Source organism: Microtus ochrogaster, chromosome 1 (genome assembly GCF_000317375.1).
Source record: "Microtus ochrogaster isolate Prairie Vole_2 chromosome 1, MicOch1.0, whole genome shotgun sequence".
Taxonomy (NCBI): Eukaryota; Metazoa; Chordata; class Mammalia; order Rodentia; family Cricetidae; genus Microtus; species Microtus ochrogaster.
In genome coordinates, this window is record NC_022009.1 from 103239226 (window position 1) to 103265158 (window position 25933).

General features: G+C 46.5%; 2 protein-coding genes across 2 annotated transcripts in view; both read left to right on the forward strand.

Annotated features, from left to right (window-relative positions):
- The window catches only part of Proser1 (proline and serine rich 1), an 18382-nt gene extending 11753 nt beyond the window's left edge, over nt 1-6629 (forward strand). Inside the window, exons 9-13 of the mRNA XM_005343966.3 lie at nt 197-292; nt 514-558; nt 2708-4391; nt 4753-4903; nt 5367-6629. Coding sequence (XP_005344023.1) covers nt 197-292; nt 514-558; nt 2708-4391; nt 4753-4903; nt 5367-5489 — 2099 coding nt within the window. The 3' untranslated portion in view covers nt 5490-6629. The remainder of the gene's footprint in view (nt 1-196; nt 293-513; nt 559-2707; nt 4392-4752; nt 4904-5366) is intronic.
- A 4512-nt stretch (nt 6630-11141) lies between these two features.
- Stoml3 (stomatin like 3) lies at nt 11142-25933 on the forward strand. Its single transcript, XM_005343967.3, has 7 exons — nt 11142-11222; nt 17611-17714; nt 17791-17863; nt 20868-20950; nt 22130-22333; nt 22820-22954; nt 24922-25933. Exons 1-7 carry the CDS (start codon nt 11183-11185, stop codon nt 25144-25146), a joined length of 864 nt encoding a protein of 287 aa, XP_005344024.1. The 5' UTR covers nt 11142-11182; the 3' UTR covers nt 25147-25933.

The window sequence follows — 25933 nt, forward strand, 5'->3', positions numbered from 1 at the left end:
CACAGCTGTGACTCCCAGGTGCATCTCTGTGATGTGACAGTTTAGAGTGAGGCACACCTGTATCCACACAGCTGTGACTCCCAGGTGCAGCTCTGTGACGTGACAGTTTAGAGTGAAGCACATCCCCGTATCCACACAGCTGTGACCCCCAGCAGTGATGCTAAATTCTCTGTCTTTATCTATGTTTTTATTTTAGGTGCTTACAACAATGCGGGTCTGGTGCCGTTAGCCAATGTGATAGCTCCAGGGGTCCCCCCTCCACCTCCGTACACTCCAAATCCAGCAGGAACAGGTAAAAGCTGCCGCTGTACACTTGGTGCCCATAATTCATCTATAAACGTATCTATACTGTAACAGCCTGTTTTATCTATGCAAATATGATTCTTTCTTGTGTCCTCTTTCAGTGTTTTCAATGTTGTCTATTTATGCCTTGACTTTTCTTTTTTGGTATCCGTCTGTGATTATGATGGGGAATAATCTGACTAAAGCTTGAAATCATTTATTTTCCCGTAGACAATGAAGACCTCTCTAGTCAGTCAAAACCTGCGCAGAGTCAAAGTAAGTAGCCAACAGACCCAAAGACAACTGCTGCCTGTCGTGATGGTTGGCCATTCCCCACTGGAGACTTGAGTTTGGCATCTGTGGATGTCTTAGGAGGCTCCTAGGTGTAGAGTAATGCCTGCTGAGAGTGACTTGATAGGAGAGGTTTGACATTCACGAAATGCGCATGTTACCTGGATTTCAATTCATTTTATGATACTGTGTCCCGTTTGCACTCTGTGAAATCTGAAGGTCACGTGGCATATATATCCATATCCACTTAGCATTCTGATGTGGGAAAGGTGATCTTTATATGCATGTGAAGATAACCCTTTCTGACAGAAAATGAGTCTCATAGGTCCTAAGGTGGAAAGTGATAAGGGCCACTGGAGCCTCAGAGGGCACTGAGCACAGGTGGTCTTGGTGGGAAAACTCCCTCCCCATGAAGGTGCCTAGTAGGTGCAGCAACTCCTATGTAAACGAGGGGTGCAGAGGAAACAGAACAAACATCAGTATTTCTTACTGCAGCCATGGAGCCACCAAGCCTTGTGAACAAGTCATTTAACTTTATGGAAATAAAGTAATAATTTTATAATAAGTAATTTTAAAGTCTTTACATTTAGTTTCATAATTTAAAAATATCCTCCCTTTTAAAACCTACTGAACAGTAATGAAGACTGCCTCTATAGGGTAAGACCATGGTCCTCAGTACTTGATAGCCCTGCGATATTATTTGTTGTGTTGTGCTTTTTGCTGTGCTGGAGGGTTGAGTCCAGGGTCCTGTGCGTGCTCTCTCCATAAACAGCTGGCCTTGCCACACCTCGGGAGTGTTGGTCTCGGGGTTAATGTGAGCACAGATGGACTGGTGACCATAGTGGCCTAGCTGGGCTGTGAGTGTCCACAGCAGGTGACAGGAAGGTATGATTTGTCGTGTAGATTACCGCAGGGACTGCTAGTGGCAGAGTCTGTGCTCTGGATTAGGAGATTTCAGTGGGAATGGCTCTGAGAGCTCTAGGAGGGCCTGCTTGCCTTCTCTTCTAGCTTTGTACTAAGTACATGGTCCTCAGTGTTTCAGTGACTAAGACTGAATTTGCACGTTTCCTGGCCACGGTGGACCAATGCATTTGTGCAAGGCTCTGAGTTTAATCTCCTACACCAGGAAAAAAATTAGACCTAAGTGAGAAACATGAATATGGTGTGGCCCTGGATTTGAAGTATTCATAGTGTTGATTTCTAGTTTTCTTATCATGTTTCTGTTCTGAAAAAAAGTCAAGGGTTTCACAGCCCCACTGTGCATGCACAGGGACTCAGTTCTGGTGTTTTCTTTGAGTGCCTTTTCCCACCGGGCCATCACGGCACTGACCATGTGAGCGTCCTAAGGACGAGAATCTGCCTTCCACACGGATCGCTCCCTGAAAACGCCGTTCAGTAGTTATGTCTGGAGATGAAGGCGCGGTCTATGTTGCCTCGGACACAACATTGAACTCATCCTAGAAGGAGGAACCCAAATTACCCCCCAAATCCTTCTTTTAATTATCCATAGGGCTTATCAGAATAAAGATGGCATAGCAAACAGAAAATATTATTGAGGACGAGTTCTTGGGTGTTTTGGGAGCTGTTCTCTAAGATGATCCTGTATGGATCCCTGACACAAACTTACTAAAACAGCAAGGCCTGAAGTAGAGGATGAATTAGATACAGTGTTACACTTAAATGTGTCCCCAGGATGGGCTGTGAGGTGGTGTAGGTTGTCAGTGCGCAAACTCGGGCTGTGGGCCCCATAGGGCCTTAGGTGGGAGGTCAGAGGTGGGAGGTCATACATGCGTTCAGACCCCTCCCCAAGTGGTCCAGGGTGAAGCCAGTGAGTGCCTCCTCACGAGTGCTGCCAGTGTTTATGGAGCAGAAAAGTAGAGAAGGAAGATTTCCAGCTCCCCCAGCTTCCTGGCTGATGGCTGGCGCGGCAGGGCTGACTGTCCTGACCACAGACGCTCCAGAGTGAAGTAGGATAATGCATTGCACCCGGCAGTCCAGACATGTAAAGAGCCACTTAAAGTCTGCTATTGGTTTTCCTTGGTATTTGTGAAATATAACAACAACAAAATGGTTATGTTTCTTCTAAATTGAACATTCCAGTACAGCATAAACCCTGCCTCTTCTCTCCCTCCAGCCTTTTCCACCCCAGCAAGTCAGCTCTTCTCTCCCCACGGTTCTAATCCGTCGACTCCTGCTGTGACTCCTGTCCCTGCTGTGTCCCCAGTCAAGGCAGTAAACCATCCCTCCGTGTCAGCAGCTGCCACTGGGGCCGGAATGAGTGCTCCCAACGCTGCCCTGTCAGTGTTCCCAGCACCCCAGCCAGCCACTCCGAACCCGACTGTGATCCGGACTCCCTCGGTGCCCCCGGCACCCATTACTTCGGCCCACAGCACCACACCTGCTCCTGTCCCTTCCATTTTTTCTGGCCTAGTGGCCCTGCCAGGTCCCTCTGGCACCCCTTCCCCATCTCCTCAGGCCAGCTCAACACCAAGGGTCACACTGGCTTCCAGTGAGACCTTTGCTTCTACTTGTGCCCCGTTCACCAGCCATGCCCCTGCCAGCTCTACCTCTGGCTCGGCCAGTAACCCAAGCACAGCTTCCCTGTCGTCCGTCTTCACAGGCCTGCCTTTGCCCTTCCCACCGGCATGCCACAGCAGCATAGCCACCCCAACTCCCTCGCTGATTGCCAGTGCTTCAAATCCGCACGCTGTAAAAAGCCCTCTCCTGTCTGCCTTGAAAGGCTTCCTCACGTCAAATGACACACACTTAATCAATTCCTCTGCCTTGTCCTCTGTGGGCACAAGTGGCCTGGCTTCATTATCCTCTTTTCCCAATCAAATCTCGGATTCTCCTGCCTCAGCCACTAACAAGTGCTATGCCCCGGCAGCTGTTGCCGCCACGCAGAGGTCTTCTACCCCAGGAATGGCTGTGTTCCCAGGCTTGCAGTCCCCTGCGGCCGGCGCCACCTCTGCAGGCCCAGTGTTGCCCGCGCAGTCGCCGTTAGCTACCCCCTCCTCCACGGCAGTGCCAGTCAGCTGTGGCTCCTCAGGCTCGCTTTTGCATGGTCCCCATGCAGGCGGCATCTCATCCACCCCTGCTGCAGTCACTGTGCCTGTTATGATCAAAAGTGAGCCCACGAGTCCCCCTCCCTCGGCCTTCAAAGGCCCCGCTCACTCCGGGACTCCTGCTCACGGTACCTTGGGCCTGTCAGGCGCTCTGGGCCGCGGATACCCCACGACCTCAGTGCCCATTAGTGTGTCCACTTGCCTTAACCCTGCACTGTCCGGGCTCCCCAGCCTGAGCAACCCCCTGGCTGGTTCTATGTCCCTGCCGCCACACGCATCCTCCACGCCCATTGCCCCCGTGTTCACGGCCCTGCCCCCTTTCACTTCGTTGACCAACAGTTTCCCTCTACCGGGCAGTCCGTCTCTCAATTCCGCTGTGTCCCTCACGGGGCCGTCAACCACCACCTCTACAGCTGCACACCCCAGCTCTGCCACCGTGCGCCCGATGCTGCCCACCTCCAACGCCTCTCCTGCAGCCTTCCCACTCAACCTGTCCACTGCGGTGCCCTCACTCTTCGCGGTCACCCAGGGACCCCTTCCCGCATCTAACCCTTCCTACCCCGGCTTTCCTGTCTCCAGTGCCCCAAGTGGTGCCCCCGCAATGCCCTCGTTCCCAGGGCTGCAGGCACCCTCCACAGTAGCGGTCACCCCACTGCCAGTGGCTGCCTCGGCCCCATCACCTGCACCTGTCCTCCCTGGATTTGCCTCAGCCTTCAGTTCCAACTTCAATTCCGCCCTGGTGGCACAAGCAGGGTATGTGACGGCTGCAGACAGATGCAGGTGGCTTCTCACCAAGTTTATGTAGCCGAGTCTTGATTTGTATTGGCTACGGGGGGTGGGGGTGGGTGGGAGGAAAGACCAGTGCCCAGATGTTCCATGATCTTCACCTATGTTCGGTAGAGTGGTTACTTGGTTTGCTGAAATTTTTACCCACTCTGAGTAAGTTTAGCTACAGTGAGTGGCTCACTTCCGTGGTTCCGACCCACAGAGACAGGAGCTGATTTGTTTTCTTGCTTTTACCATCTTTAAGCTGCCCCTTGCTAAATACGGTAGCAGCTTTACCCTCTTTCACCCTGTCTGCCTTCTGACTTGTTTTTCTACTGATTGTTTTCAGTTTGTCATCTGGACTCCAAACTGCTGGTAGCTCTGTTTTTCCAGGCCTTCTTTCCCTCCCAGGTATCCCTGGGTTTTCCCAGACTCCTTCACAGTCGTCCCTGCAAGACTTGCAGCACAGCGCAGCTGCACAGTCGGCTTTGTTACAGCAGGTACGTAGTGTCTGGAGTAAGACTGCAGGGGTGAACCTCCCTACAGCCCAATGTGGATGGGAAAGGGACTTACCAGAATGTCAGGAGTGTGGTTTGATTAAAAATTAGCTCTCCTCAAATTCACAAGTTCTACTTCTGTCCTTTCAGAAGTAACAAAGATGGTAGGAGTCAAATGCATGAATTGTTTTCCCCGTTTATATAATAATTTTCTTAAATCTCAGTTTGGAGACGTAATAACATGAAAACTAAAGTCAAGACAATTACAATTTAATTTGTCTTATATTTAAGCTATAATGAACAGTAAGGCTACTTCTTTGTACAAAACAACATCAAAATCCCACCTCCTGACATATTTAAAGCAGTATTTGCCTTCTCGTGCCTGTGTTGTCTAGTTGTTCGTGGGTAGGATCTGGTCCACACCCAGTGAACTGGGGCTCTGCTAACTGTGTCCCTCTTCCTACAGGTCCATTCTGCCTCTGCTCTGGAGAGCTACCCCGCCCAGCCCGACGGGTTCCCTAGCTATCCCTCCACACCTGGAACACCATTTTCTTTGCAACCGGGTCTATCCCAAAGTGGATGGCAATGAATTTGAAACACGGTTATTCTTGGGAGCACCATGAAATTTGCCCAAGAACTGCAATGAACAATCTGACAGATATGAAATTATCCAATAGTCTGAAAGGGCATCCTCTTAGGGACACTGGGACAGAGGTTAGGCATTCAGGTTCCATTCTTAAAGTGACTGTAAGTACCCCCACTCCTATACATGTAAATATGCTGACAATGAATTGTATGGATAATAGTGGTTTAAATTATGTGGGAATTTTCGCCTCCCATTCAACAGGGGTTTGAATTACATATGTGATCTATTTGACTTGCATATGTGATCTAGACTATTAAAGAGGAGACGGGACTTTTCATAGCCGAATACAGCCTTAAATCTGCTTGTGTTGCCTCCGTGGACAGACGTGATCATTGTGCCTCAGACTGGGTTGCATGTGGCCGTGGGGGAGTTGCTATTCTACAAATGCATGCGCAGCTCAGTTAGCATCCGCTGGAATGCAGTACTCCGTGTGTATTCACAAAGGGGGACTCAAGACCCACTGTTTTTAATGTTAGTAATTATGCATACTGCTGAATTTAACTCAATATATTCCAGGTAAAAGTGGTGCTTGTTGTAGTCTTTAGAATGACTTTCAGGTGTTTTCAACTAAAAAAATATATATATACCCAGAACATATGTATAAGGAAGGGAGGCTTAGGATAATTTTGCAAAGCAGTTTTTGTAATCTGAGCAGTATGCCCCCACAGGTCATACCCCGGCCACCACTATTACTACTCCTTGTACCCTGGAAGCTCTTGGTGAATGTTTACAGTCATGGATGTATTTCTACTCAAACGCTCATCGGGAATAAGCATCCGGCAGCAGAAGAGGAGGCTCGCTCTGTCAGGAAGTGCAGCGTGCACTACAGGCCCGTGGTGGCAGAATGTGGCCTACCCACCATCGTCCTGAGCAGTGTCTGCCACACTGGGGGGAGGGGATGTAGCATGAATGTAGACCGTACACTCTGCTGTAGTTCATCTCAACATCTAGAGGTTCTACTTTTATAAATGGTGTCCGGAAGATGTTGTAAATGTATTTTCCTTTGACATGGGGAACAAACTTTTTAAGTATATTGAATAATCCCGTATGGTTAGTTTTTAACATTTTTTAAAATAAACTTTATGAATATGACAAACATTGTTAAAGTGTTTCATTATATTCTAGGTATATGGGTTACTTAGTTTTTCTAATTTCTAGGGCTAATATATTGAATATTTTTGTCTGAATTTAGTTGAAACTCCATTTAGAGTACTGATTGCCCCGACCCTTAAAACCCTTATGGGAAAGTCACACAATGACCAACACTTGGAACAGAAAGGTCTCTTCAAGCACAGACCAGTACCAATAGCTGGAAGTTGTCTTTTTCAAGTCCACGTTCAAGATTGTGTCAGTCTTATGTGTGTTGGCCCTTCAGAAAATGGTTACCGATTGAGTAGTCTTCTCTGTGATTCTACTGTGAAATACAGGCTACCCGCTGGGCCCCTTGAGCAGAAAGTGTATCTAGTTTTCCTTTTACTATGTCCTAGCATGTGAGTGCATTGGACATGCAAAGGTTTATGGAAATGTTTAGAAAACATTTTTGAATACAGGTAGTCGTCACTGGGATCTGGCTTTATGTTTGTGATGCACAAACTTCTGAAGTAACAGCTAGTCAGTCAGTCTGCTCAGCTGACGGAGGAGCAGAGAGGAGAGGCACAGACTGGGCAGGAGAAACCCGATGTTTAGTCACCAGCTGCTAAGAGAACCACTGGGCAAGTTGCAGGGAGGTAACCTTACCTTTATGGGTCCAGGAAGACTTAAAAGTTGTTAGAAGTCTTAAGAGATAAGTAAGAACATTCTAGAAAAGGCGAAAAACTTGAGAAAATTGCCTGCTGATAGTATAGTTGAGTGGATTATAGTGAGTCGTTTGAACAAAACTAAGATGCAAGAGAGACTTGAGTAAGAAGATCACTAAACTTTACTTTGATGGCCTCTTGAGTTCCTAAAAACCCCGTTGGTGCCAGTGTAAGCATTACAGCTCGAATGGAATGGTATCCTGGCAGTCGGGAGCCTAGGAATCCACGGTCACACCGCACAACCAACCTCACACAAGATATTTATGGGGAGGGAAAAAACCAGGAGGGTGGCTGCCTCTGCTCAGCCAAGGAGCTGAACAGAAGGCAGGGTTTATATCGAGTTGCTTGGGAAGTGGGGTGGAACTTTGCAGGGTGACGCTCTCCTGGGTGGGGGATTGGTGGGATTTCAAGTCCAAACCTTGGGCTTTTTACACTGGTGTGGGGCAGCGTTCAGCCATTAGGACAGTTAGAATGTTCTGTGGGTGGAACCTGGCATTTGGAGGTCCTCAGGGGAGGGACAGCCGTCCTCTGGGTAGAACTTCAGCTAGTGCAGGAACGGATAGAGTAAAAGTATCCAAACTGCAAAATCCACCCCACCCCACCCCTCCAGGATGAAGAGAGAAAAGGCCATCAGATAGTTCTTTGCCTGAGGCTGACCTGGGGTTACTCTACCCACAGAAAAATGGCCTCTGATCCTGTTTTCCAGACTCCTCTGTAGGGACTCGGGGTGTTTATTACTTGAAGCCACCATTGCTTTCGAGGTGGAGAGTTCGGAACATTTTGCAAGAAGAAGAAAAACAGCTGTTTAGTCATCTTCCAAGGGGACGCTCGGTGAGTTCTCCCGAGACGCTTTCTAGCGGCCCCTGGGAACAATTACTGTTTTTGTTGTGAATCTTGCACTTCCTTGAGTGGCAGCTACAACATAAATGGCATTTGGCCAATATTGGGGAAAATATCCTTAGAATAATAAGCTAAACCTCTGCTAGATGACCAGAAAGGGGCGTCTGATCAAAGGAGAACGTTTGTCCCATTTTGGATAGAAATTGAATATTGCGTAGGCATGAGAAATGATGCTAACAGGAAGCTCTCCTATTGCTATTTACAGCATCTGTTTGTCATGAAGGGTGACGGCAAGGTGGTAGAGCAAAGGCTACGAAGAAACAGAATCTATGCATCAGCCACAGAGCCAGGGGTGGGCCTGGAACTTCAGGGGTTTTCTTTCCTGTTTTTGTTTCATTTTGTTTTTTATGAGATTTTCGATATGTATTCTTGACTGATCTAGAACCTTCTATATAGAAAAAGCTGACCCCCCAACTTTGTGGCAACCATTTGCCCCTGCCTTCTGAATGTTGGGATTACATGTTTGCACCATTATGCCCAGCTCCTAAGTTTTCAAGCTGATAGAAAATAAGGGTCATGCTAAATGAGGGAGAGAGGAGGCCTGAGCAAAGTATTCTTGTAATGAATCGAGCTTGGGCTCACCGGAAAAGAAAAGGGAGTCATTGAATTAACTCAGTTAATTCCCCACTTAGAAGATAATTGAGTCACAATTATATTGGCTCTCATTCCCGGTAATGATAACTACCCCTTAACAGCTCTAAATAGCACTCCATTTAAATGCGACACTGGAATGAGTTCCACACGAATAACTTGTTGGTAAATTCTGTTATTTCCATTCTACGTATAAAAGTCTCACTCGGGAGACAGAGGCAGGTGGATCTCTGTGAGTTCGAGGCCAACCTGGTCTACAGAGCGAGTTCCAGTACAGACCCCAAAGTCACACAAGGAAACCCTGTCTCGAAAAACCAAAAAGGAAAAAACAAAATCTGATGCACAGTCACATGGCTAATACATGACAAAGCGGGAATCTCTGGCCGTTCTGGCAGTGTGGGCTCCAAGCTGCCTTCCCAGCCCATCCCCCTGACATCACTTCTACACAGAGCACTAGGACAAAGGTGTAGACTGGATGGACCCCACCTCATGTGGGCTCGTCCGCATTTCTGCTGGAATCTGGTTTTCTGGACCAAGTTACCTTGTCTAAAATCCTAAAATTCCACATGTATCCATATAAGAGCCATGCTTGAGTTTGCAGAGAAGACAAGTAAGCCCTTGGTAAATCTAGCCACGCCATGGGAAATGTTTGAAGATGCTCCTGCTAGGAGTAAAACAACTAGGCAGGTGGGAAAAGAAAGCTTAGAAGACGCGAGACGACAAAGAGCTGTCGGTTTGGTCCTGTTTTGTACTTTTACACAGGCAGAAGTAAATAGGATATTTATGCGAGAGAGGGATTCTCAGTATGGGAATAAATTTACCATGCCACGTGTTTCTAAAAGCGCGGTGAGAAAGGAAATCCTCGGCCATGTCCTTAGGTTTCTATTACTTTGATACACACCATGACTAGAAGGAACCGGGGAGGGAAAGACTGATTTCATCTTAGAGCTCACAGACCACCTGGGGGAAGCCAGGGCAGAAACCCACAGCGGAACTGAAGCAAGCACCACAGGGAACACTGCTTCTCCCTCTGCATGGCTGTCTCAGCCTGCTGTCTTAGACAGCTCAGACTCACCCGCCTTGGAGTAACGCTGCTCATGGTGGGCTGGACCCTCCCACACCAATCACTAATCAAGGCAACGCTGACAAAGACATGAATGAATGAGTGTCTGAGCTGCACAGCCAGGAAGCTGAAGCTCTGCATCTGAGAAAGAGCTTTGCCTCCTAGGAACTTTTAGCATCCTTCCCTTATTTATTATCCACTGGACAAACATCTGTTGAACATCAGCTCTTGTCCGGGATGCTCCAGACACTCTGGGTGTGATGAGGAATAACCTATTTACTCTCCATATAGAAATGTGGTATCAGGCACAGGCCTGCATGCCTTTCCTTTAAAGGGGCATAAAAGTTCTACAGCCCATGTAGGTCCTGTCACAACCACTCACTACTGAGGAGGCACAAAAGTGCCCAGAGATGATACAGGAAGGAAGGGACATACTGTGTGACATAGCAGTTTACTTAAAGGAAGCAGGTAGCAAGCTAAACCAGGCTGGTCTAGAAGAAAAAACAGAAGTCAAGCATTCTTTGTGGAGCTCTCAGTACAAAGGCCCCAAGACAAGAGGCTGCTTAGAAAACTGAGTGCTGGCTCATGCCTGCAATCTTGGCACTAGGGCAAGGGGGAGGTGAGGTACTGAGACAGGAGGGTTCCTAGGAGTTCAAAGCCAGCCTGAGTTAGAATGAAATCCTATCTGAAAACAAACACCTAAAAGCCTTAAAGTGATTGATGGATGCATGGGGAGAGGTGAATGCCAGGGAAGGGAAGGACTGGCCAGTAGTTTCAAACTTTGCCTGGGACAGCTATAACTTGATGACTTTCGCCTCAACTGTCCATCAGTTAGCACTTGGGTTATCTTAAGGATGCGACCGGATTAGGTTTGCATTTGAAAGTGTTCTCACTGCAATGTGATAGACGAATTAGATTGCATTATTGCATTATAATTCGTGAGCACAGGCATCCTTCTATATCAGACAATGAGCTCCACAAGGGGCCTAGCCATGTTTTAGAGTAAGTAAATGATACAGGGTCACATGACATATCTTTTCGGAAGCTCTCTGCTTTTTACCGTTTCTTTTTTGAACAAAGACAGAGTGAAGTCAGGGAAGGTGTTTTGTTTATGTTTCTAGGCTTCTCGCACCAGGGTTACGACTCCTCAGGGTGTGTGTGTGCCAAGGGGAGGGAGCCTCCCTTGCTCTGGCTCTCGCTCCACACACGGCTCAGCTTGAGCCTGCAGTCTCGCTTGCATCCAGACCAGGACCATCTGCCAGATCTGAAAGCATCTCAGGAATGAGATGGATTCACCCGAGAAGCTGGATAAGAGCAGCTTAGTGGGTAGGTTCCTTCCTCATCTCCGGATGTCCACACGTGTCATTCAGAGCAGGTGTTGGAGCCCTGGAGGGGTGGGATGTGTCACGGGTATACCTACCGAGACTGACTTCAGCTGGGCATGCCTGGAGACTGAGGAAGGAGAATTGCTATGAGTTCAAGACTAGACCCTGTCTCAAAGAGGGGCGGGGCCTTCAATTTCACTTAAAACCGCTTGTTTTGTATTTGCTCTGGTTTTGTTTTGTTTTTTTATTTATTAAAGATTTCCGTCTCTTCCCCGCCACCGCCTCCCATTTCCCTCCCCCTCCCCCAATCAAGTCCCCCTCCCTCCTCAGCCCAAAGAGCAATCCGGGTTCCCTGCCCTGTGGGAAGTCCAAGGAACCCCCACCTCCATCCAGGTCTAGCAAGTTGAGCATCCCAACTGCTTTGAATGGTGGTCTATACGTCGCCTTGGCTCCCTTTGTGATCAAATAGCCATTTGTTTATCTTTATAGTGCTTTCTTCACTTTACAGAGCCAAGATATGATAGAGGCTGACTTTTCCTTCATCTTCAAACATATATGATGATGCTATGCCTAAGGAAAAAAGTTAGCTTAAGGTGCATAACTTCAGATAAGTGGAGAGAAGTTGAAAGAGTAGGACTTAGCCCATAAGTACCAAACTATGCTTCGTGCTAATGACTGCGATGAATTGGGAAGTGGCTGGTTCTTGTTATCTTCTCAGGCCTGACATTCATAGAGGAAGTCTTTACTATTATTTTACATACAAAGGACTGGGTCTTGGAGCGTTTGGGAGCTGGCTAAAAAGTGACGGTGGTGATGTGGAGGCGGGGAGTGTGTCTGTGCATGGGATTTAAACTAAGCTCTGTAACCTTCAGCTGCCAAAACCGTATTTCAAAGTGAAAGCCTTTAGCACTCCTAATTCAGAAAAGAGAAATAGACATTTAACAGAATTGGAAAATGATCTTGTTTCTTGACGTAGGCATAGCAATACTGATAGCCTAAAGCACTAAATATCATTTGAAAACTTGAGAATAGTTCTTCTCTCGTCACCCAGGTTGTTGATCTCAACAACCTGGTAGCTGAGGGTACCCCTGAACTTCCTGCCTACGCCTCCTAAGTGTCGGAATTGCAGGGATGCAACCACCATGTTCTTTTCTTTCTTTTATTTTAAGAGACAAGGTCTCTTGTATTGTCAATAAAAAAGCACAACTCTCATCTCAAAAAGAATAAGAGATAGCTTATTTTTTGAGCCAAATATGAGTGACTGTGGCAGAGGAACATGGAGTGTAGCTGTCCCAAACAATACGTTCCACTGTGGAAATGGTTTATGGAGTTTTCATAGAAAAAAAAAAAGAAATCCCTGAATCAAGACATTCCCTAAGTACGCTGGTGGGGACATCAGAAAGGGTACAGTGGGGGTGGAGGTGGAAGCTGCCAGTCTCTTAAGTGGACTCCTTCCAAAAAGACTAGCCTGATGTTCACATGATGTTGGGACAGAGAGGTGGGCTATAAAGGGGTGATCAGGAGATGAAGGGACCCCGTGTGAATTTTGCTTCTGCACCTACAAATTCTAGACTTAGAAACTCCCCAATTAAGAAAGTCCAACCAACTGATCAGCCTTATGTTGCTTTTGGGGGGAAGGGGCGGGAACTTCACTTTACACCGTATAGCTCAGGTTGGCCATTTTCCTGCTTCAGCCTCGTACTGTTCCTATTGTAAGTATGTGTCATGCCGGGCCTCACCTTTCTAACCAAGTGGTTCTGCGAGGATTATTGGTTTCCACTTTAGCAGGGGCAGACAGCACCTGAGCCGAGGGCGTGATTGATGCTGTTTCATCAGTGAGGCATCTTAGAGAGTGGCTTTTGTGGTTTGGACTTTTTAGTCAAACGATAAACTTATATTCTTGCAGAACATATTAGACATTTTTGGGGCTTGTGTTTCCTGTGCTGTTGAAATGTATAAGAGGTGCAATGTGGATCTTCTGAGACTGAGAGGCTGAGTTTGCCCTTCTCCTGCTCCAACTCCAGTACAGTCAGGATCTAGGATGCACACCTCCCAGCAATAGAGTGTAGATTCAGGGGCTGGTGAGATGGCTCAACCGTCTCTGCTCTTGCAGAGAAGCTCAGTTCAGTTCTCAGCGTCCACATGGTGGTTTACAAGTATCTGTAACTCCAGTTATTGGGATCTGACGCCCCCTTCTGGCCTTCTCAAGCATTACATAGCCCTGCAGGCACATGATGCAGGTATAGACGTGAAGGCAAACACTCATACACAAAAAACAGACATAAACAAAATATTCATAGAATATCAAAACATTAAAAAAAAAGTTCAGAACCACTATGATTCCGCCACTCGGAGACATTTGCTTTAATTTTCTTCCAGAATTCTTTTTATACTTATATTTGTTATGATTTTTATGCTTATATTCAACCCATTGACTGAAGGATTTTATGCCATATTATTTTTTCTGTTTCTATCATTTTATATTGATTCTCAAGTACTTTTTTTTTTTTTCGAGACAGGGTTTCTCTGTGGTTTTGGAGCCTGTCCTGGAACTAGCTCTTGTAGACCAGGCTGGTCTCGAACTCACAGAGATCTGCCTGCCTCTGCCTCCCGAGTGCTGGGATTAAAGGCGTGTGCCACCACCGCCCAGCCTCAAGTACTTTTATAAACTTTTAAAAGCATATGCGCATGGGTTGAACACACAGCTCAAGCTGTAGAGAACTTGCCTAGCATGCACAGAATCATACTGGGTTAAATCCTCAGCACAGACAAGGGTATGCACCAGTAATGCCAGCACTGGGGAGGAGGAAGCAGGAGGATCAGAATTTCAAAGTCATCTCCAGTCACATATTAGTTTGGATCCATCCTAGGATGCGTGAGGCTGTCCACAACTAACTCACAAAATGTATGCAAAAATAGAATATCATGTGTCTGTCTGTCAGGGTGTCTGCTATACACTGGTATACATGGAACTGTTGCGAGGTCATCTGGAGATAAATTTTAAGGACAAAATACCTGTGCTTGTGGGCAGTGCTGTCATTTCAGAGAGGGCGCGCCCTGGAAGCATGGGGATGGGGTTGTGTGGGGCCAGAGCAGAAAGATGCAAGGACATTTCCTCTGTATGTTCTCATAATGATGTGGGGTCGGGTATACAGGAAGGCAGAAACATGAAGGAGAAAATGCATTGGCTTATGGTTCTTGGGCTAATTAGGACTCATGAGAGAGAGTCTCTCTGATGGATCATTATTTCTGATGTGTGCTTCCAAATAGACCCATAAGGCTAACCCGTGGTGGAGCATCATTCTGAGACTTCAAAGTGGGTTCGAGGGGACCATCCACTCACTCACTGGCTTCTACTGGGACCCAGGGGGGAGCCAGGAATGGAACACCCCTCCAGAGTGCTAAACATTCCCAGGAAAGACACAGGAAGCAGCTAAAACCCACAGTGGACCCGAGAGCCTCATGAGTCCCAAGCTGGGGTGACGCTGCCACATTGGGTCTTTTTCATGAATTGTGGAGCCAGGCCTCTGGAGGGAGGGGTGCATATGGAAGGGAACTCATAGGGTTCATCTCTGCCCTGCTCTGGTTCTTTTGTTGTTATTATTGAGATGGGTGCTGCTGTGTAGCCTAGGATGGACGTGAACTCACTGTCCTGGTTCATCTGCGCACACGCTTGTATTATCAGCATGAACGACTTTGCGCAACTTTAAACGGACAGTTATAAACAACTTTCCTTTTGCTTCTTTTTCTTCTTCTCCTCCTTCTCCTCTTCTTCTTTCTCCTCCCCTTCTTCCTCCTCTCCATCTCTCTCTCTCTCTCTGTCTCTTGCTGTGCCTCTGTTTGTCTATCTATCTCTTTAATTTACTAAAAGCTAGAGGCAGGGAAGATGGTTCAGGAGGTAAAATGCTTGGTGTACAATCATGAGGGCATGAGTTTAGAAGTCCAGAACCCATGAAAATGCCTGGTAACAATACTGTATGTGTCCATTATCCCAACCTCAGTGCCGATGAGAAGGAGGCAAAGACTGGAAGATTCCTGGGGACCAGAGCCACTGGCCAGCCAGCATTACTGAAATGGCTAGCTCTAGATTCAATGAGAGACCATCTCAAAAACTAAGGACAGACTAATAGATGAAGGCACTGAGCATCCACCTCTGCATGCACAGACACATGCATTTGCACATACATGGATGTACACATGCTCACACACACACACGTTCATACAAACACACACAAAACCATGGACAATTGTCAGGGTCTCACCACCCCACCTGTGGCACTCAGAGTTCCTTTCTGTACTCGCAACTCCTCCCCAGCCAGCTGTTGGGATCCTGCAGCAGAGGAGGTTGCTGACGTGGGAGCAGATCAAGCGAATACCGGCATCTCTGGCTTTGGGGTACAGCTGTCTTGATTAGAACACGTGGCCACCCGACCCAAGGCCTGGCTTTCCAGCTCTGCTCATGACCTGTCTGCCCTTGGGCTCGTTCTGCTAATGACCTTTGATGGTTTTCTTTCTGAGCTGGTAGGGCAAGTCTTGAATTTTCCATTTCAGAGTGAGTGGGATCTTAATTCTTTGTTTGGATCTCCAGTCTTTATGCAGTTAAAAAAATTAAAATGAGGTATAAAACAACAATGGGCATAAGACTTAAATGTTTAGCTCGGAAGGGACAGTGGGCAGACTATAAAAAGTAAGAATCTTGTGAACTCTGAGGCAAACAGCACAGGAAACCATTGTTTCCAACACACACCACAGAAAGCTGCCTGTCTAAGGTTGGTAGGAGACCAGATTGTCACTCCTAGCAACAAATATATGTATGTAAATTCCTGGGAATTGACCTTTAAAGACAGACATAAATTGGTGATGATTATTTTCCTTCTCTATATAAATGTGGAACTGAGAAGAGGTAGTTAAGGGGAGCTTAAGTCTGAAGCTTTGATATTTTTCCAGTGAGAACACATGTACAGACTGTATTAATACTAAAAATAATCTCTAGTAAATAGGATGTAGTAATGATTCTGTGAGCATATAAACACCCAATGTTTAAAACCTTGATTACATTTCTCTCTCTCTCTCTCTCTCTCTCTCTCTCTCTCTCTCTCTCTCTCTCTCTGTGTGTGTGTGTGTGGTGTGTGTGTGTGTGTGTGTGTGTATACGAGTGGAAGTTCCAGAGTGACTTTAGTAGACGGATAAGGAGGAGTCAGTGATGACCTGAGCTTCTAACCTGGGCAGGGGCGTGGCTGGGATTGCCAGGGTGGTGTATCTAGCAAGCACAGTTAGTTCTAAGGCTGCAGTGGAAAATGTGCCTCAAATGGAAGGGACTGGAAGACGAGACTGGAGGTGACTGTCTAGACAAAGAGAACAGACAAAGGACTCAGACGAGGTAAAAGGATGACTAAAAAGAATTCTAACATGAAAAGGTTGGCCTGATATGCACATTTTATGAATAAGAAATTATGAATGATGTGACTAAAGCTTCAAAATGTTGAGTTGTTGAAGGAGGACTTAAAATAAGCTTCCTCTTATTACAAAGCAGTTTGATAAGTCCCTAAATTTTCTATCACTTGTAAGCGGGAATAATACGATACACACAGAGACACACATATACAGATACACACACACAGATACGGACACACAAATATGCACACGCATACAGATACAGACAACATACATATCACACACAGGTAGATAGACAGAGGCACACATGCAGACATAGACATACACACTAATGCATGGATTATCACTTATCAGGTCTTCTAAAGTAGGTAACTCAATCCCTATCTTACTGATGAAGAGAAGACGCAGTCTCTTTTGGAACGGGCTGTGTAAATCTCTGGAGTTGGCACATGAGAAAAATTGCACAGAAACACACACCCAGGGCTTCTCCGATGTTTTCCCTCATGCTCAGCCTTGTCCTCCCGAGGGATGATAGCACCTCCCTGCCCTTCTCAGGACTTGTTTTGAATTTCATGTGGAGACTTCAAGGAAGCCATGAATCTGCTAGCCCTGGTGTGAGTGGTTCATGGACATATTCCAAGGCATCTTTTCCTGTTTGGATAATGATAAACCATGCTGGCCTTACAAAAACATAATGATGATTATCACTGCTGATTGTCGGGAGAGTTCTTGGAAGGGAAGATCGATTTTAATTTCTAAGCACCTCCCCATAAAAAAATTTTGAGTTACTGCATGTGTGTATGTGGTGTGTGTGTGTGGTATGGTGTGCACACAACTGTTTGTAACTATACTCACGGTGTGAATGGAGTTAGGTTTGCTCCTCCGTCCTGTCAGGTGGAGGCAGTGTCAGGACCTAGTCCCTCCCCACCTACCCTGCCTGATTGCTTTGCCAAGAATCACTTGCACTACAAACTTGCTTCTTTCTCACTTCCCAGGCATCAACAAAAACCGGCTTGGTGTGTGTGGCTGGATTCTGTTTTTCCTTTCCTTGCTACTAATGCTCATCACCTTCCCCATCTCCATATGGATGTGCTTGAAGGTAAGGCCCTGGGAAAGAAGTGGGCATCTCCCTGCGGACTGACGGGAAGACTGAAGCATCTCCCTTAATATTCCAGATCATTAAGGAGTATGAGCGCGCTGTTGTCTTCCGACTGGGACGCATCCAAGCTGACAAAGCCAAGGGACCAGGTAGGAGACTGCGGATGTCTGTTACCACCAGCCATGGGATCTAGGGAATGTCCAAGGAGAAAACACAGAAAGCTGGAGACTTGTTTCTTAGGCAGCCGACAGATGTCGATCCATTGGGCTTGTTAGTGGGAGAGACCACCAGTTAAAGCATTATGAAATCTGAACTTCTGCCTCATAACTCACCCCCGAGTAGTCCAATGAATGGGTAACATTGTTTGGATGCTATTTATGCCCAGGGCTGTGAAGAGCCAGGTCCAGGGAGTGAAGGAAGAAAGTGAATGGGCATGTGGACTGTTCAAGGAGCTGGATTTTTATTATCTTTGGAAAGGGCTACACACATGTGCACATGCACACACACATGCATATGCACACCATATATCTATATATATGGTGTCACTTTATAATATATATATATATATATATATATGATATATATATCTTTCTCTTGAGGTGAGCTGATGAATAATGGGGGGAGTTGAAAGTCAGATGTGATTCCCTGGGTGGAATCCTCTAGTTTTGAGAATGAAGACCTTGAGGCCAATATAGATTTAATGACTTATCAGTGAGTATCCCAATGGCTGGCAGTAAACAGGAGATTCCCAGCATCCAGTTCCAGGTGTAGCATTTCCCTCCACGCTCTCTACAACTCTGGGAAGTAAAATCGGTCACCAACTGTTCAGATTATAAGGTGACATTCTGGTTGAAGGAGCAGACAGGAGGTGTTGAATAGTACGGAGCCCTGAACATGAGGTCTTGAGTCACAGCTTCTCTTCAATCCCAGACTGCTTGCACTTGTTTTGATGTATAACAATGACAATTTCATATGATTAATATTATGGTTAGGAAGGATAGTGGCCATTAGCCTTATTTCCCTGATAGCATTTGCTTCCTGCCCAGCTCCTATACTTTGAGGGAGGCTGTTTTATCTCCATCCACACTATAAGATCTGGGTTGGGGGAACAGGAGCCTTATATGCGTGGTGAGACTCTACCTGACCACGAATCAACAACACTGTGTGCTCTTATAGGTTACATTAAAAAAATTGAGAAACTTCCCAGGATAATTTTGTGAATGAGCCTTGACCTTCAGATGGCTCAACGGTTGTCTAACTTCATAACCAACCTAAGAGAAGAAGACAAGCATCACTTCTTGTGGATGCCTTTATACATGTGTCAAGACACCAGTGTTAGAGACTCTGCCAATGAAGAATCACTAAGCTCTTTCTTCTGTCACACTCCCCATCAATGGGTCCAAGGTTATATTGGTTATAAGTGAAACTAGAGCCCGGAGGTGTGGTGCACACCTTTAATCCCAGCACTAGGGAGGCAGAGGCAGAAGCAGAAGCAGGCAGATCTCTGTGAGTTTAAGGCCAGCCTGGTCTACAGAGCAAGATTCAGGGCAGCCAGAGCTGTTATACAGAGAAACCCTGTCTTGAAAAACCAACCAAACAACAAAACAACCAACCAAACAAACAAACAAATAATAAATAAGTAAAACTAGAGCAGGGAGAGAGGCAGAATAGCCACCACTTGGAGAACTCCAGAGGAGAATGTGTTCTTCGTAAATGAATTCTCCCAAAAGATTTCTCGGCTGAGAGTCCCAGGATAATAACCCCCGTCACGCATGTCCCTGGGGCTAACGGTTTACCTCAGAACATCATGAGGGCCAGTGGGAAGCAAGCCAAATTGCTAAGACCTTTGCAAATGGCAAATGATCCTTTAGTAATAAAAGTGTTAATAAGAAGAGCAGTCATATCCAGCACTTTGTGTTGTGCTTGACATGATGCTTGGTACTTAATTTGTTGTCATGGTGACCTGTGCTTCAGCTTCACCACATCTTCTGTGTCGTCGGTAAAGCTCAGGAGGGGTGGGTGAGCGGTCCAAGACATGGCTGAGGTTGGCTGACACTGAACTCAAGGTAGTTCTCTGGATTCAAGAAAATTTAGAGAAAAAAGTAAAGCTTGAAATAATATGAACAAATGAGCAAAACCACCATGTACTCAGTCCATGTCGTCGGCTCTTCACTCAGACTAAAAGCTGATTTCTGCCTTGAAAGCAAACGCGGTAACACAAAGACGCCCTGATTATGGAAATGGCTCCCTGTCCAAACCTTGCTGTTCTACCTCATAGCTGTGATCCCCGTAAAGAGTGAACACCTCTGGGGTAAAGCTGGGGACCCGGTGTTCTTAGATAGGTTTTTACTTTGCCCTTTCCTGGCCTGCTCCAAGTTCAATACTTACTACTCAGAAACAGAAATGATTGCACAGGGGGACATCATTGTACTTGAACACAGCTAAAGAGACAGTGAGTTCTCAGCTCTGTGGTTCACTGTTTGCAGGGACTCTGAGCCCTGGAAAACTGTGCTAGCCAAGGGCCAAGCATTAACACATATATATGTATGTTTTGTGTATGTATATATGTATATGTTTTTGAGTATGTACGTGTGTGCATATACATATATACATATATAAAATGTATTTGAAATAAACTCTAATTTGTCCAAGCTGCGTTTGGATTCCTTATGTAGCCCAGGAAGGGTTTGAACTTGTAATTCACCAACCTTAGCCTCCTTCCTGAACCTGAGACTGGAGGGAAGATTTTAAGCCGTATTCCTTCAACACTGTTGGTGATGCGGGGGCTGTTGTCAGGAGCTGATAATCACAGCCAAACTTGACTCTTTCCAGTTAGCAAACCATTTTCCTAGATACCTTTTTAAAATTAGCCTCAAAAATAAATGGTCAAATAGAAGTAGATCACCAAAGAATAGAAAATTTAAAGACTTGTGTGTCGGGGACCTTAGCGTTTTGCCTCAGGTCCTTGGTTCCTAAGTAGTTCATTTCCTTTAATTACTGGATGACCAGATTCAGTCACCTTCACCAAAGCTGCATGTGTTCATTCAAGAAATACATACAGCACCTCAAAAGCAATGCTCAACCCCTGTAGAAGACCGTCTTCGTCATTCTTTTGAACAGGTCAAATTTTAAATCAGTTTTCTTTTTTCAAAGGTTTGATCCTGGTCCTGCCCTGCATTGACGTGTTTGTCAAAGTAGATCTGCGAACAGTCACTTGCAACATTCCTCCGCAAGAGGTACAAGATCAAACAGGGGTTGCTAAAAACAAAACCCTATGGTCTGGGCACAGTTTTAACCTACCAGGGGAAGGTGACTTAATCCTCATCCCCTACCCCCATCCCCCGGACCTGCTTGAAATGCTTCAGGTGGCTTCGGTTAGCCAATGAGAATGAATCGGAAGGACGGGGCTGAAACATTGAAAAAATGGAACAGCAGGTGGAGTCGGGCTGAGCGCTGTAGGAAAAGCGGGGTGGAAAGTGATGGCAGCTGTTTAGCGGAGGGAGACGCGAGGGGCGCAGCAGGGAAAGTTGAGTGGAACGTGGTGGTGGAGCGTGTTGGGGAGGTGGGGTATCAGGCTATATTCTCCACAACCTTCCCAGAGGGGCTTTTAGGAACAGTGGCGCTCTTGACTTTACTTTTGCCGTTCACTTTTGGTGTCTCTGTGTACGTACCGGGACAGAACAGACGCTACACAGGACCCGCCTGAAGTTGAACTTCAAATGATTCTTGAAATCGTATGCATTAATGATCCAAAACAGAAACTGGGTGTTAGAGAAAAGGAAATGACGCCGACAAGCTTTCCAGCTGCCCTCTTATACCCAAAGGCATTTAGAAAGAAAAGAAAACGCAGGAAAGAGGGGCACGGCCAGAGCGATAAGCAGACAGGGAACCAATCAAGGCCCAGGTACCTACCAGTTGCCGCGGGCTGTCAGGAGACACGCAGGACCGGCTTCAGATCCGAGCCATCGTAGACGCTACTGGAAAGCTTCCGAAGGCTTTTGTGGCTCTGCAGTGGACAGTTTTCGGGTTCTAATCCCAGGGTCCTCCCAGAAATATCTTTAAAAGAGAGGGAAAGGGAGGAAGGGTGGGAGAGAGGGAGAGAAGAGGGAAGAGATCACTGTTCAGAATGACTGATTACTGGATCTCAAGAGCACAGTTGCTTTGCTTGAATATAGAACACGGTCTCTGGCGCCATCTATGGTTCCTAAGAAGTATTGCTTCTCCTTTAGTCCGAGGGAATCTGCATACCAGGTAGACAACAGGATGCAAATCTGTTTGGAAGGAGAAGGCAGGGCTTTTCCCTATGGGATGTAAGAAATCTCTAAATTAAAGCTACAGGGATAGGTAGGGACCAAACCCGTGCAGTCAACGGTAAAGTAAGATACACGTGGTTTCACTCTGTCTGTGCTCTGCAGATCCTCACAAGAGACTCTGTGACCACCCAAGTGGACGGAGTTGTTTATTATAGAATCTACAGCGCTGTCTCAGCGGTGGCCAACGTGAATGATGTCCACCAAGCCACATTTTTGCTGGCGCAAACCACTCTGAGAAACGTCTTAGGGACACAGACTTTGTCCCAGATCTTATCTGGGCGAGAAGAGATTGCCCACAGCATCCAGGTAAGGACACGGAGTACGTGGAGCCTGCATCTCGGGGATCAGTGACCACTAACATCCATAGTTCTGTGTGTGTGTGTGTGTGTGTGTGTGTGTGTGTGTGTGTGTGTGTGTGTGAGAGAGAGAGAGAGAGAGAGAGAGAGAGTGTTCAGGTCGGCCTTGAATTCACTACCGTTGCAGCTGAGGATGACCTTGAACTTGTAATTCTTCTGCCTTTATCTCGAGTGCTGAGATTACAGACTGGCACTATCTATCACATCCAGTTTTCTGTGGTACTGGGAATCAAACCCAGGGCTTTCTGCCTGCTAGGCAAGTTCTCTACCAACAGAGTTCAAACCCCAGCTCAAGATTTGTTCACAAAACCTTCAGGAGATTCACTTCAATTCCAAATGTCACCAATGAGTTTAGAAAAGAGAGCCCCATCAAACACACCAGATACGTGAGGCGGGTCACATGTCTTTTGATCAATGCCTCTTCTTCTGGATACAGACCTTGCTTGATGATGCCACTGAGCTCTGGGGGATCCGCGTGGCCAGGGTGGAAATCAAAGATGTCCGGATTCCTGTGCAGCTGCAGAGGTCCATGGCAGCCGAGGCTGAGGCCACCCGGGAAGCCAGAGCCAAGGTAAGAAACACTGGGTTAGCATGGTGGCAGACAAGGATGGAGCCGAGGGGAGGGTAGAATCCCAATGATTGTTCCGAAAGAGATTTTTTCCACTGATTTATCTCTCCTGAGAAGTTCCCTAAAAGACAGTGGGCAGTTTGCCACACCTTGAGGAAGGTTGGTAACAGGTTACGACTCTGCTTGCTGCATGTGGAGTGATCAGCAAGGCAAGGCAGGGAGCAACGCTGGTCATGTATCAGGTCTTCTGGAGACTGTGACTTAGCAAAGCCTCTCAGATCCTGTGAGGCAGAGCCTGGAGTCGTCCAGGGACCACCATCGTTATAAAGCTAATGTTTCCAGAGCGACCAGTGTAGTGCTATGTTTTCAACATTGTTACTAGAGTAGGATAAATGTTACTGAATTTGAAAGATTGTCGGAATACAAGCCAGGTGAGAATTAGAACTCAGGCTGGGCCTGAGTTTCCATGAATCTGTTCTGCATGGATAGATTTACTGGTGTCAGAGACTGGGAATCTTCAAGTATGACTCTTAAAGTAAACAGAGGCTGCCTGTTCATTTCCCGGCCACCCGGACCTGAATAATAACACAGAATTTATATTAATTATAACACTGTTTTGCCAATAGCTTAGGCATATTTCTAGCTAACTCTTACATCTTAACTAACCCATTTCTATTATTCTGTGTATTGCCACAAGGCTGTGGCCTACCAGTAAGGTTCTGGCTGGCGGCTGGCATCTTTCTCCTTTGGCAGCTACATGGCATCTCTCCTACTATGCCTACTTTCTCTCTATATCTCTGTTCAGATTTCCTGCCTGGCTTTACTCTACTAAGCCATTGGCCAAAACAGCTTCTTCAATAACCAATGGTAATAAACCATATTCATAGCATACAGAGGGGAATCCCACACTATCTTAGGAAGCCAAACTAAGGCTAAGGAAGGTTTTCTCTACCTTTGGTCTTTCTTGTTTTGTCTACTGAGTGCCAGCATTTCCTAAGTAGGACTCCTTTGACACATATAAAGCAAGATGGGTCAGTCAATCCCTGGCCAGGGTTTCTCTTGAGTAACCTCAGAAGTTAGAGGGACAGTCAGGAGAGAGAGCCCCGGTGAGGGTTATCGGGCTGGGGCTCGTTACTGCTGTGATCAAAAGCTGAGCGACTAGAAACAATTCTGGCGCTGTGAGAATGAGCCTAATTTGGCGACAGAATACAGTGAGAGTCAGAGAGAGGGCTCAGGAAGTAAGAGCGCTTGTTGTGCAAGCCTGACTCCCTGAGATGGGTTCCTATCGTCCACAACAGGGGCCAGCTGGCTCCTGAATGCTCTCAGGCCAAGTTTTCATTGGCTGAAATGGCACCGCTTTTATCTGCTTGAAAGTAAAATTTGAGGGTTAACAATGTGTAAAATGTTTAGCCCCAGGGTCCCAGTCCATGCCTCTGTTGCTGTGACAAACCCCACAACCAAATTTAACTTGAGGAGAGAATGGTTTATTTCAGCCAAGGCAGGGCCTGATGCCGAGGCCCTGGAGGAATGCTGCTTACTGATTTCTTCCTCATGGCTTCCTCAGGTTGCTTTCTTATACAACCCAGGACCATCTACCCAGCAATGCCATGGCCCAGAGTAGGCAGGGCCCTCCCGTATCAATCATTAATCAAGAAAATGCCCCATAGACGTGCCCACAAGCAGTTTAGTGGAGGCAATCTCTCAGTTAAGACTCCTTCTTCCCAGATGACTCTACTTTGAGTTAAGTGAACAAAAAAAACAAAAAAAAAAAAAAACTCAACTGGAACAAACAAACAAACAAAAACACACAACTAACCGGAACCTTCGCTTTTTACAGCTTCTTGAATGTGAAAATCTTGTCTTTGTTTAGAGAGTAAGTGGAGAAGAGGCAAGTAGCATAACTGGGACCCACACCCAGAAAAAAATCCCAGATACCATGCAGTCATCAACTTTGGTTTCTCTCATTTTAGGTCCTTGCGGCTGAGGGAGAAATGAACGCATCTAAGTCCCTGAAGTCAGCTTCCATGGTACTGGCCGAGTCCCCCATTGCCCTCCAGCTGCGGTACCTACAGACCTTGACCACCGTGGCCACTGAGAAGAATTCCACCATCGTGTTCCCCTTGCCCATGAACATGCTTGAGGGCATTGGCGGCATCAGCTATGACAATAAGAAGGTCGACAATAAGAAGGCCTGAGCTCTCCCAAGTGACTGCCTATTGCTTAGAGAGGCTTTTCTGTGCCACGAGAGGTCAGCCATTAGAAAAGACAGAGGCCAGCACCATGCCGCTACAGTAACGCCACAGCTAGCAGGCTTCCCGGGGGGAAACATGGCAGCTACACAGACAAAAACAAAGCTGAGAGCTGCACAGTACATTTTTTTTTAAGGTATAACCAATATTTAATATTCTTACGTGATTAGTTAGTAGTTGTCCCTGACAACCAGCAGGGCCTTTCTCTCAGATGGGGTGGAGACTGTGGGAGACTTTGGCAAAAACTTCAGATTTAAGTTGTGTTGGAGAAGGACCCTAGGTCATTTGTAAAGGAAAGCAGGGCCTGCGTTTTTGCTATGTATGCAATTTACTGTTATTCCAAGAAAATGACTTTGTATAGCTCAAGTAGACATAAGGAAATCCCTCAAGACTGAAAATTAGGCTCAGTTAGGATGGAGAGCTGCGACGTAGCAGCAAGAGCACAGGGCAAAGGTGCCAGCTGAGGTCCCGTGCTCCGAACACCCTGCATGTCCTGTTAGGGTCTGGGCCGTTCTCATCATCATGCGCATTTATCGGCGGCAGAGGAGCAGCGAGGCAGAAAAGCACAGGGTAATTTTTGTACTAGCCAGAACATCTGTAACCACTGGGGAGGTCATTCCGTGAGCCGCATGTTTTCACTCCGCGAGTCCCAAGAGCCATAGTGATTAAGAGCTGTTTGTATTCTCTCTCCAACTCCAACAATTTGTTGTGAATAAAGAAAGTCATAGAAAGT

Excerpts from the sequence above, each read along its gene's own strand:
- Stoml3 (XM_005343967.3), top strand. The coding sequence starts at position 11,183 with ATGGATTCACCCGAGAAGCTGGATAAGAGCAGCTTAGTGG. Across the intron at positions 11,223-17,610 it reads GGATAAGAGCAGCTTAGTGG|GCATCAACAAAAACCGGCTT; the intron begins GTAGGTTCCTTC and ends CTCACTTCCCAG. Across the intron at positions 20,951-22,129 it reads GCAACATTCCTCCGCAAGAG|ATCCTCACAAGAGACTCTGT; the intron begins GTACAAGATCAA and ends TGTGCTCTGCAG.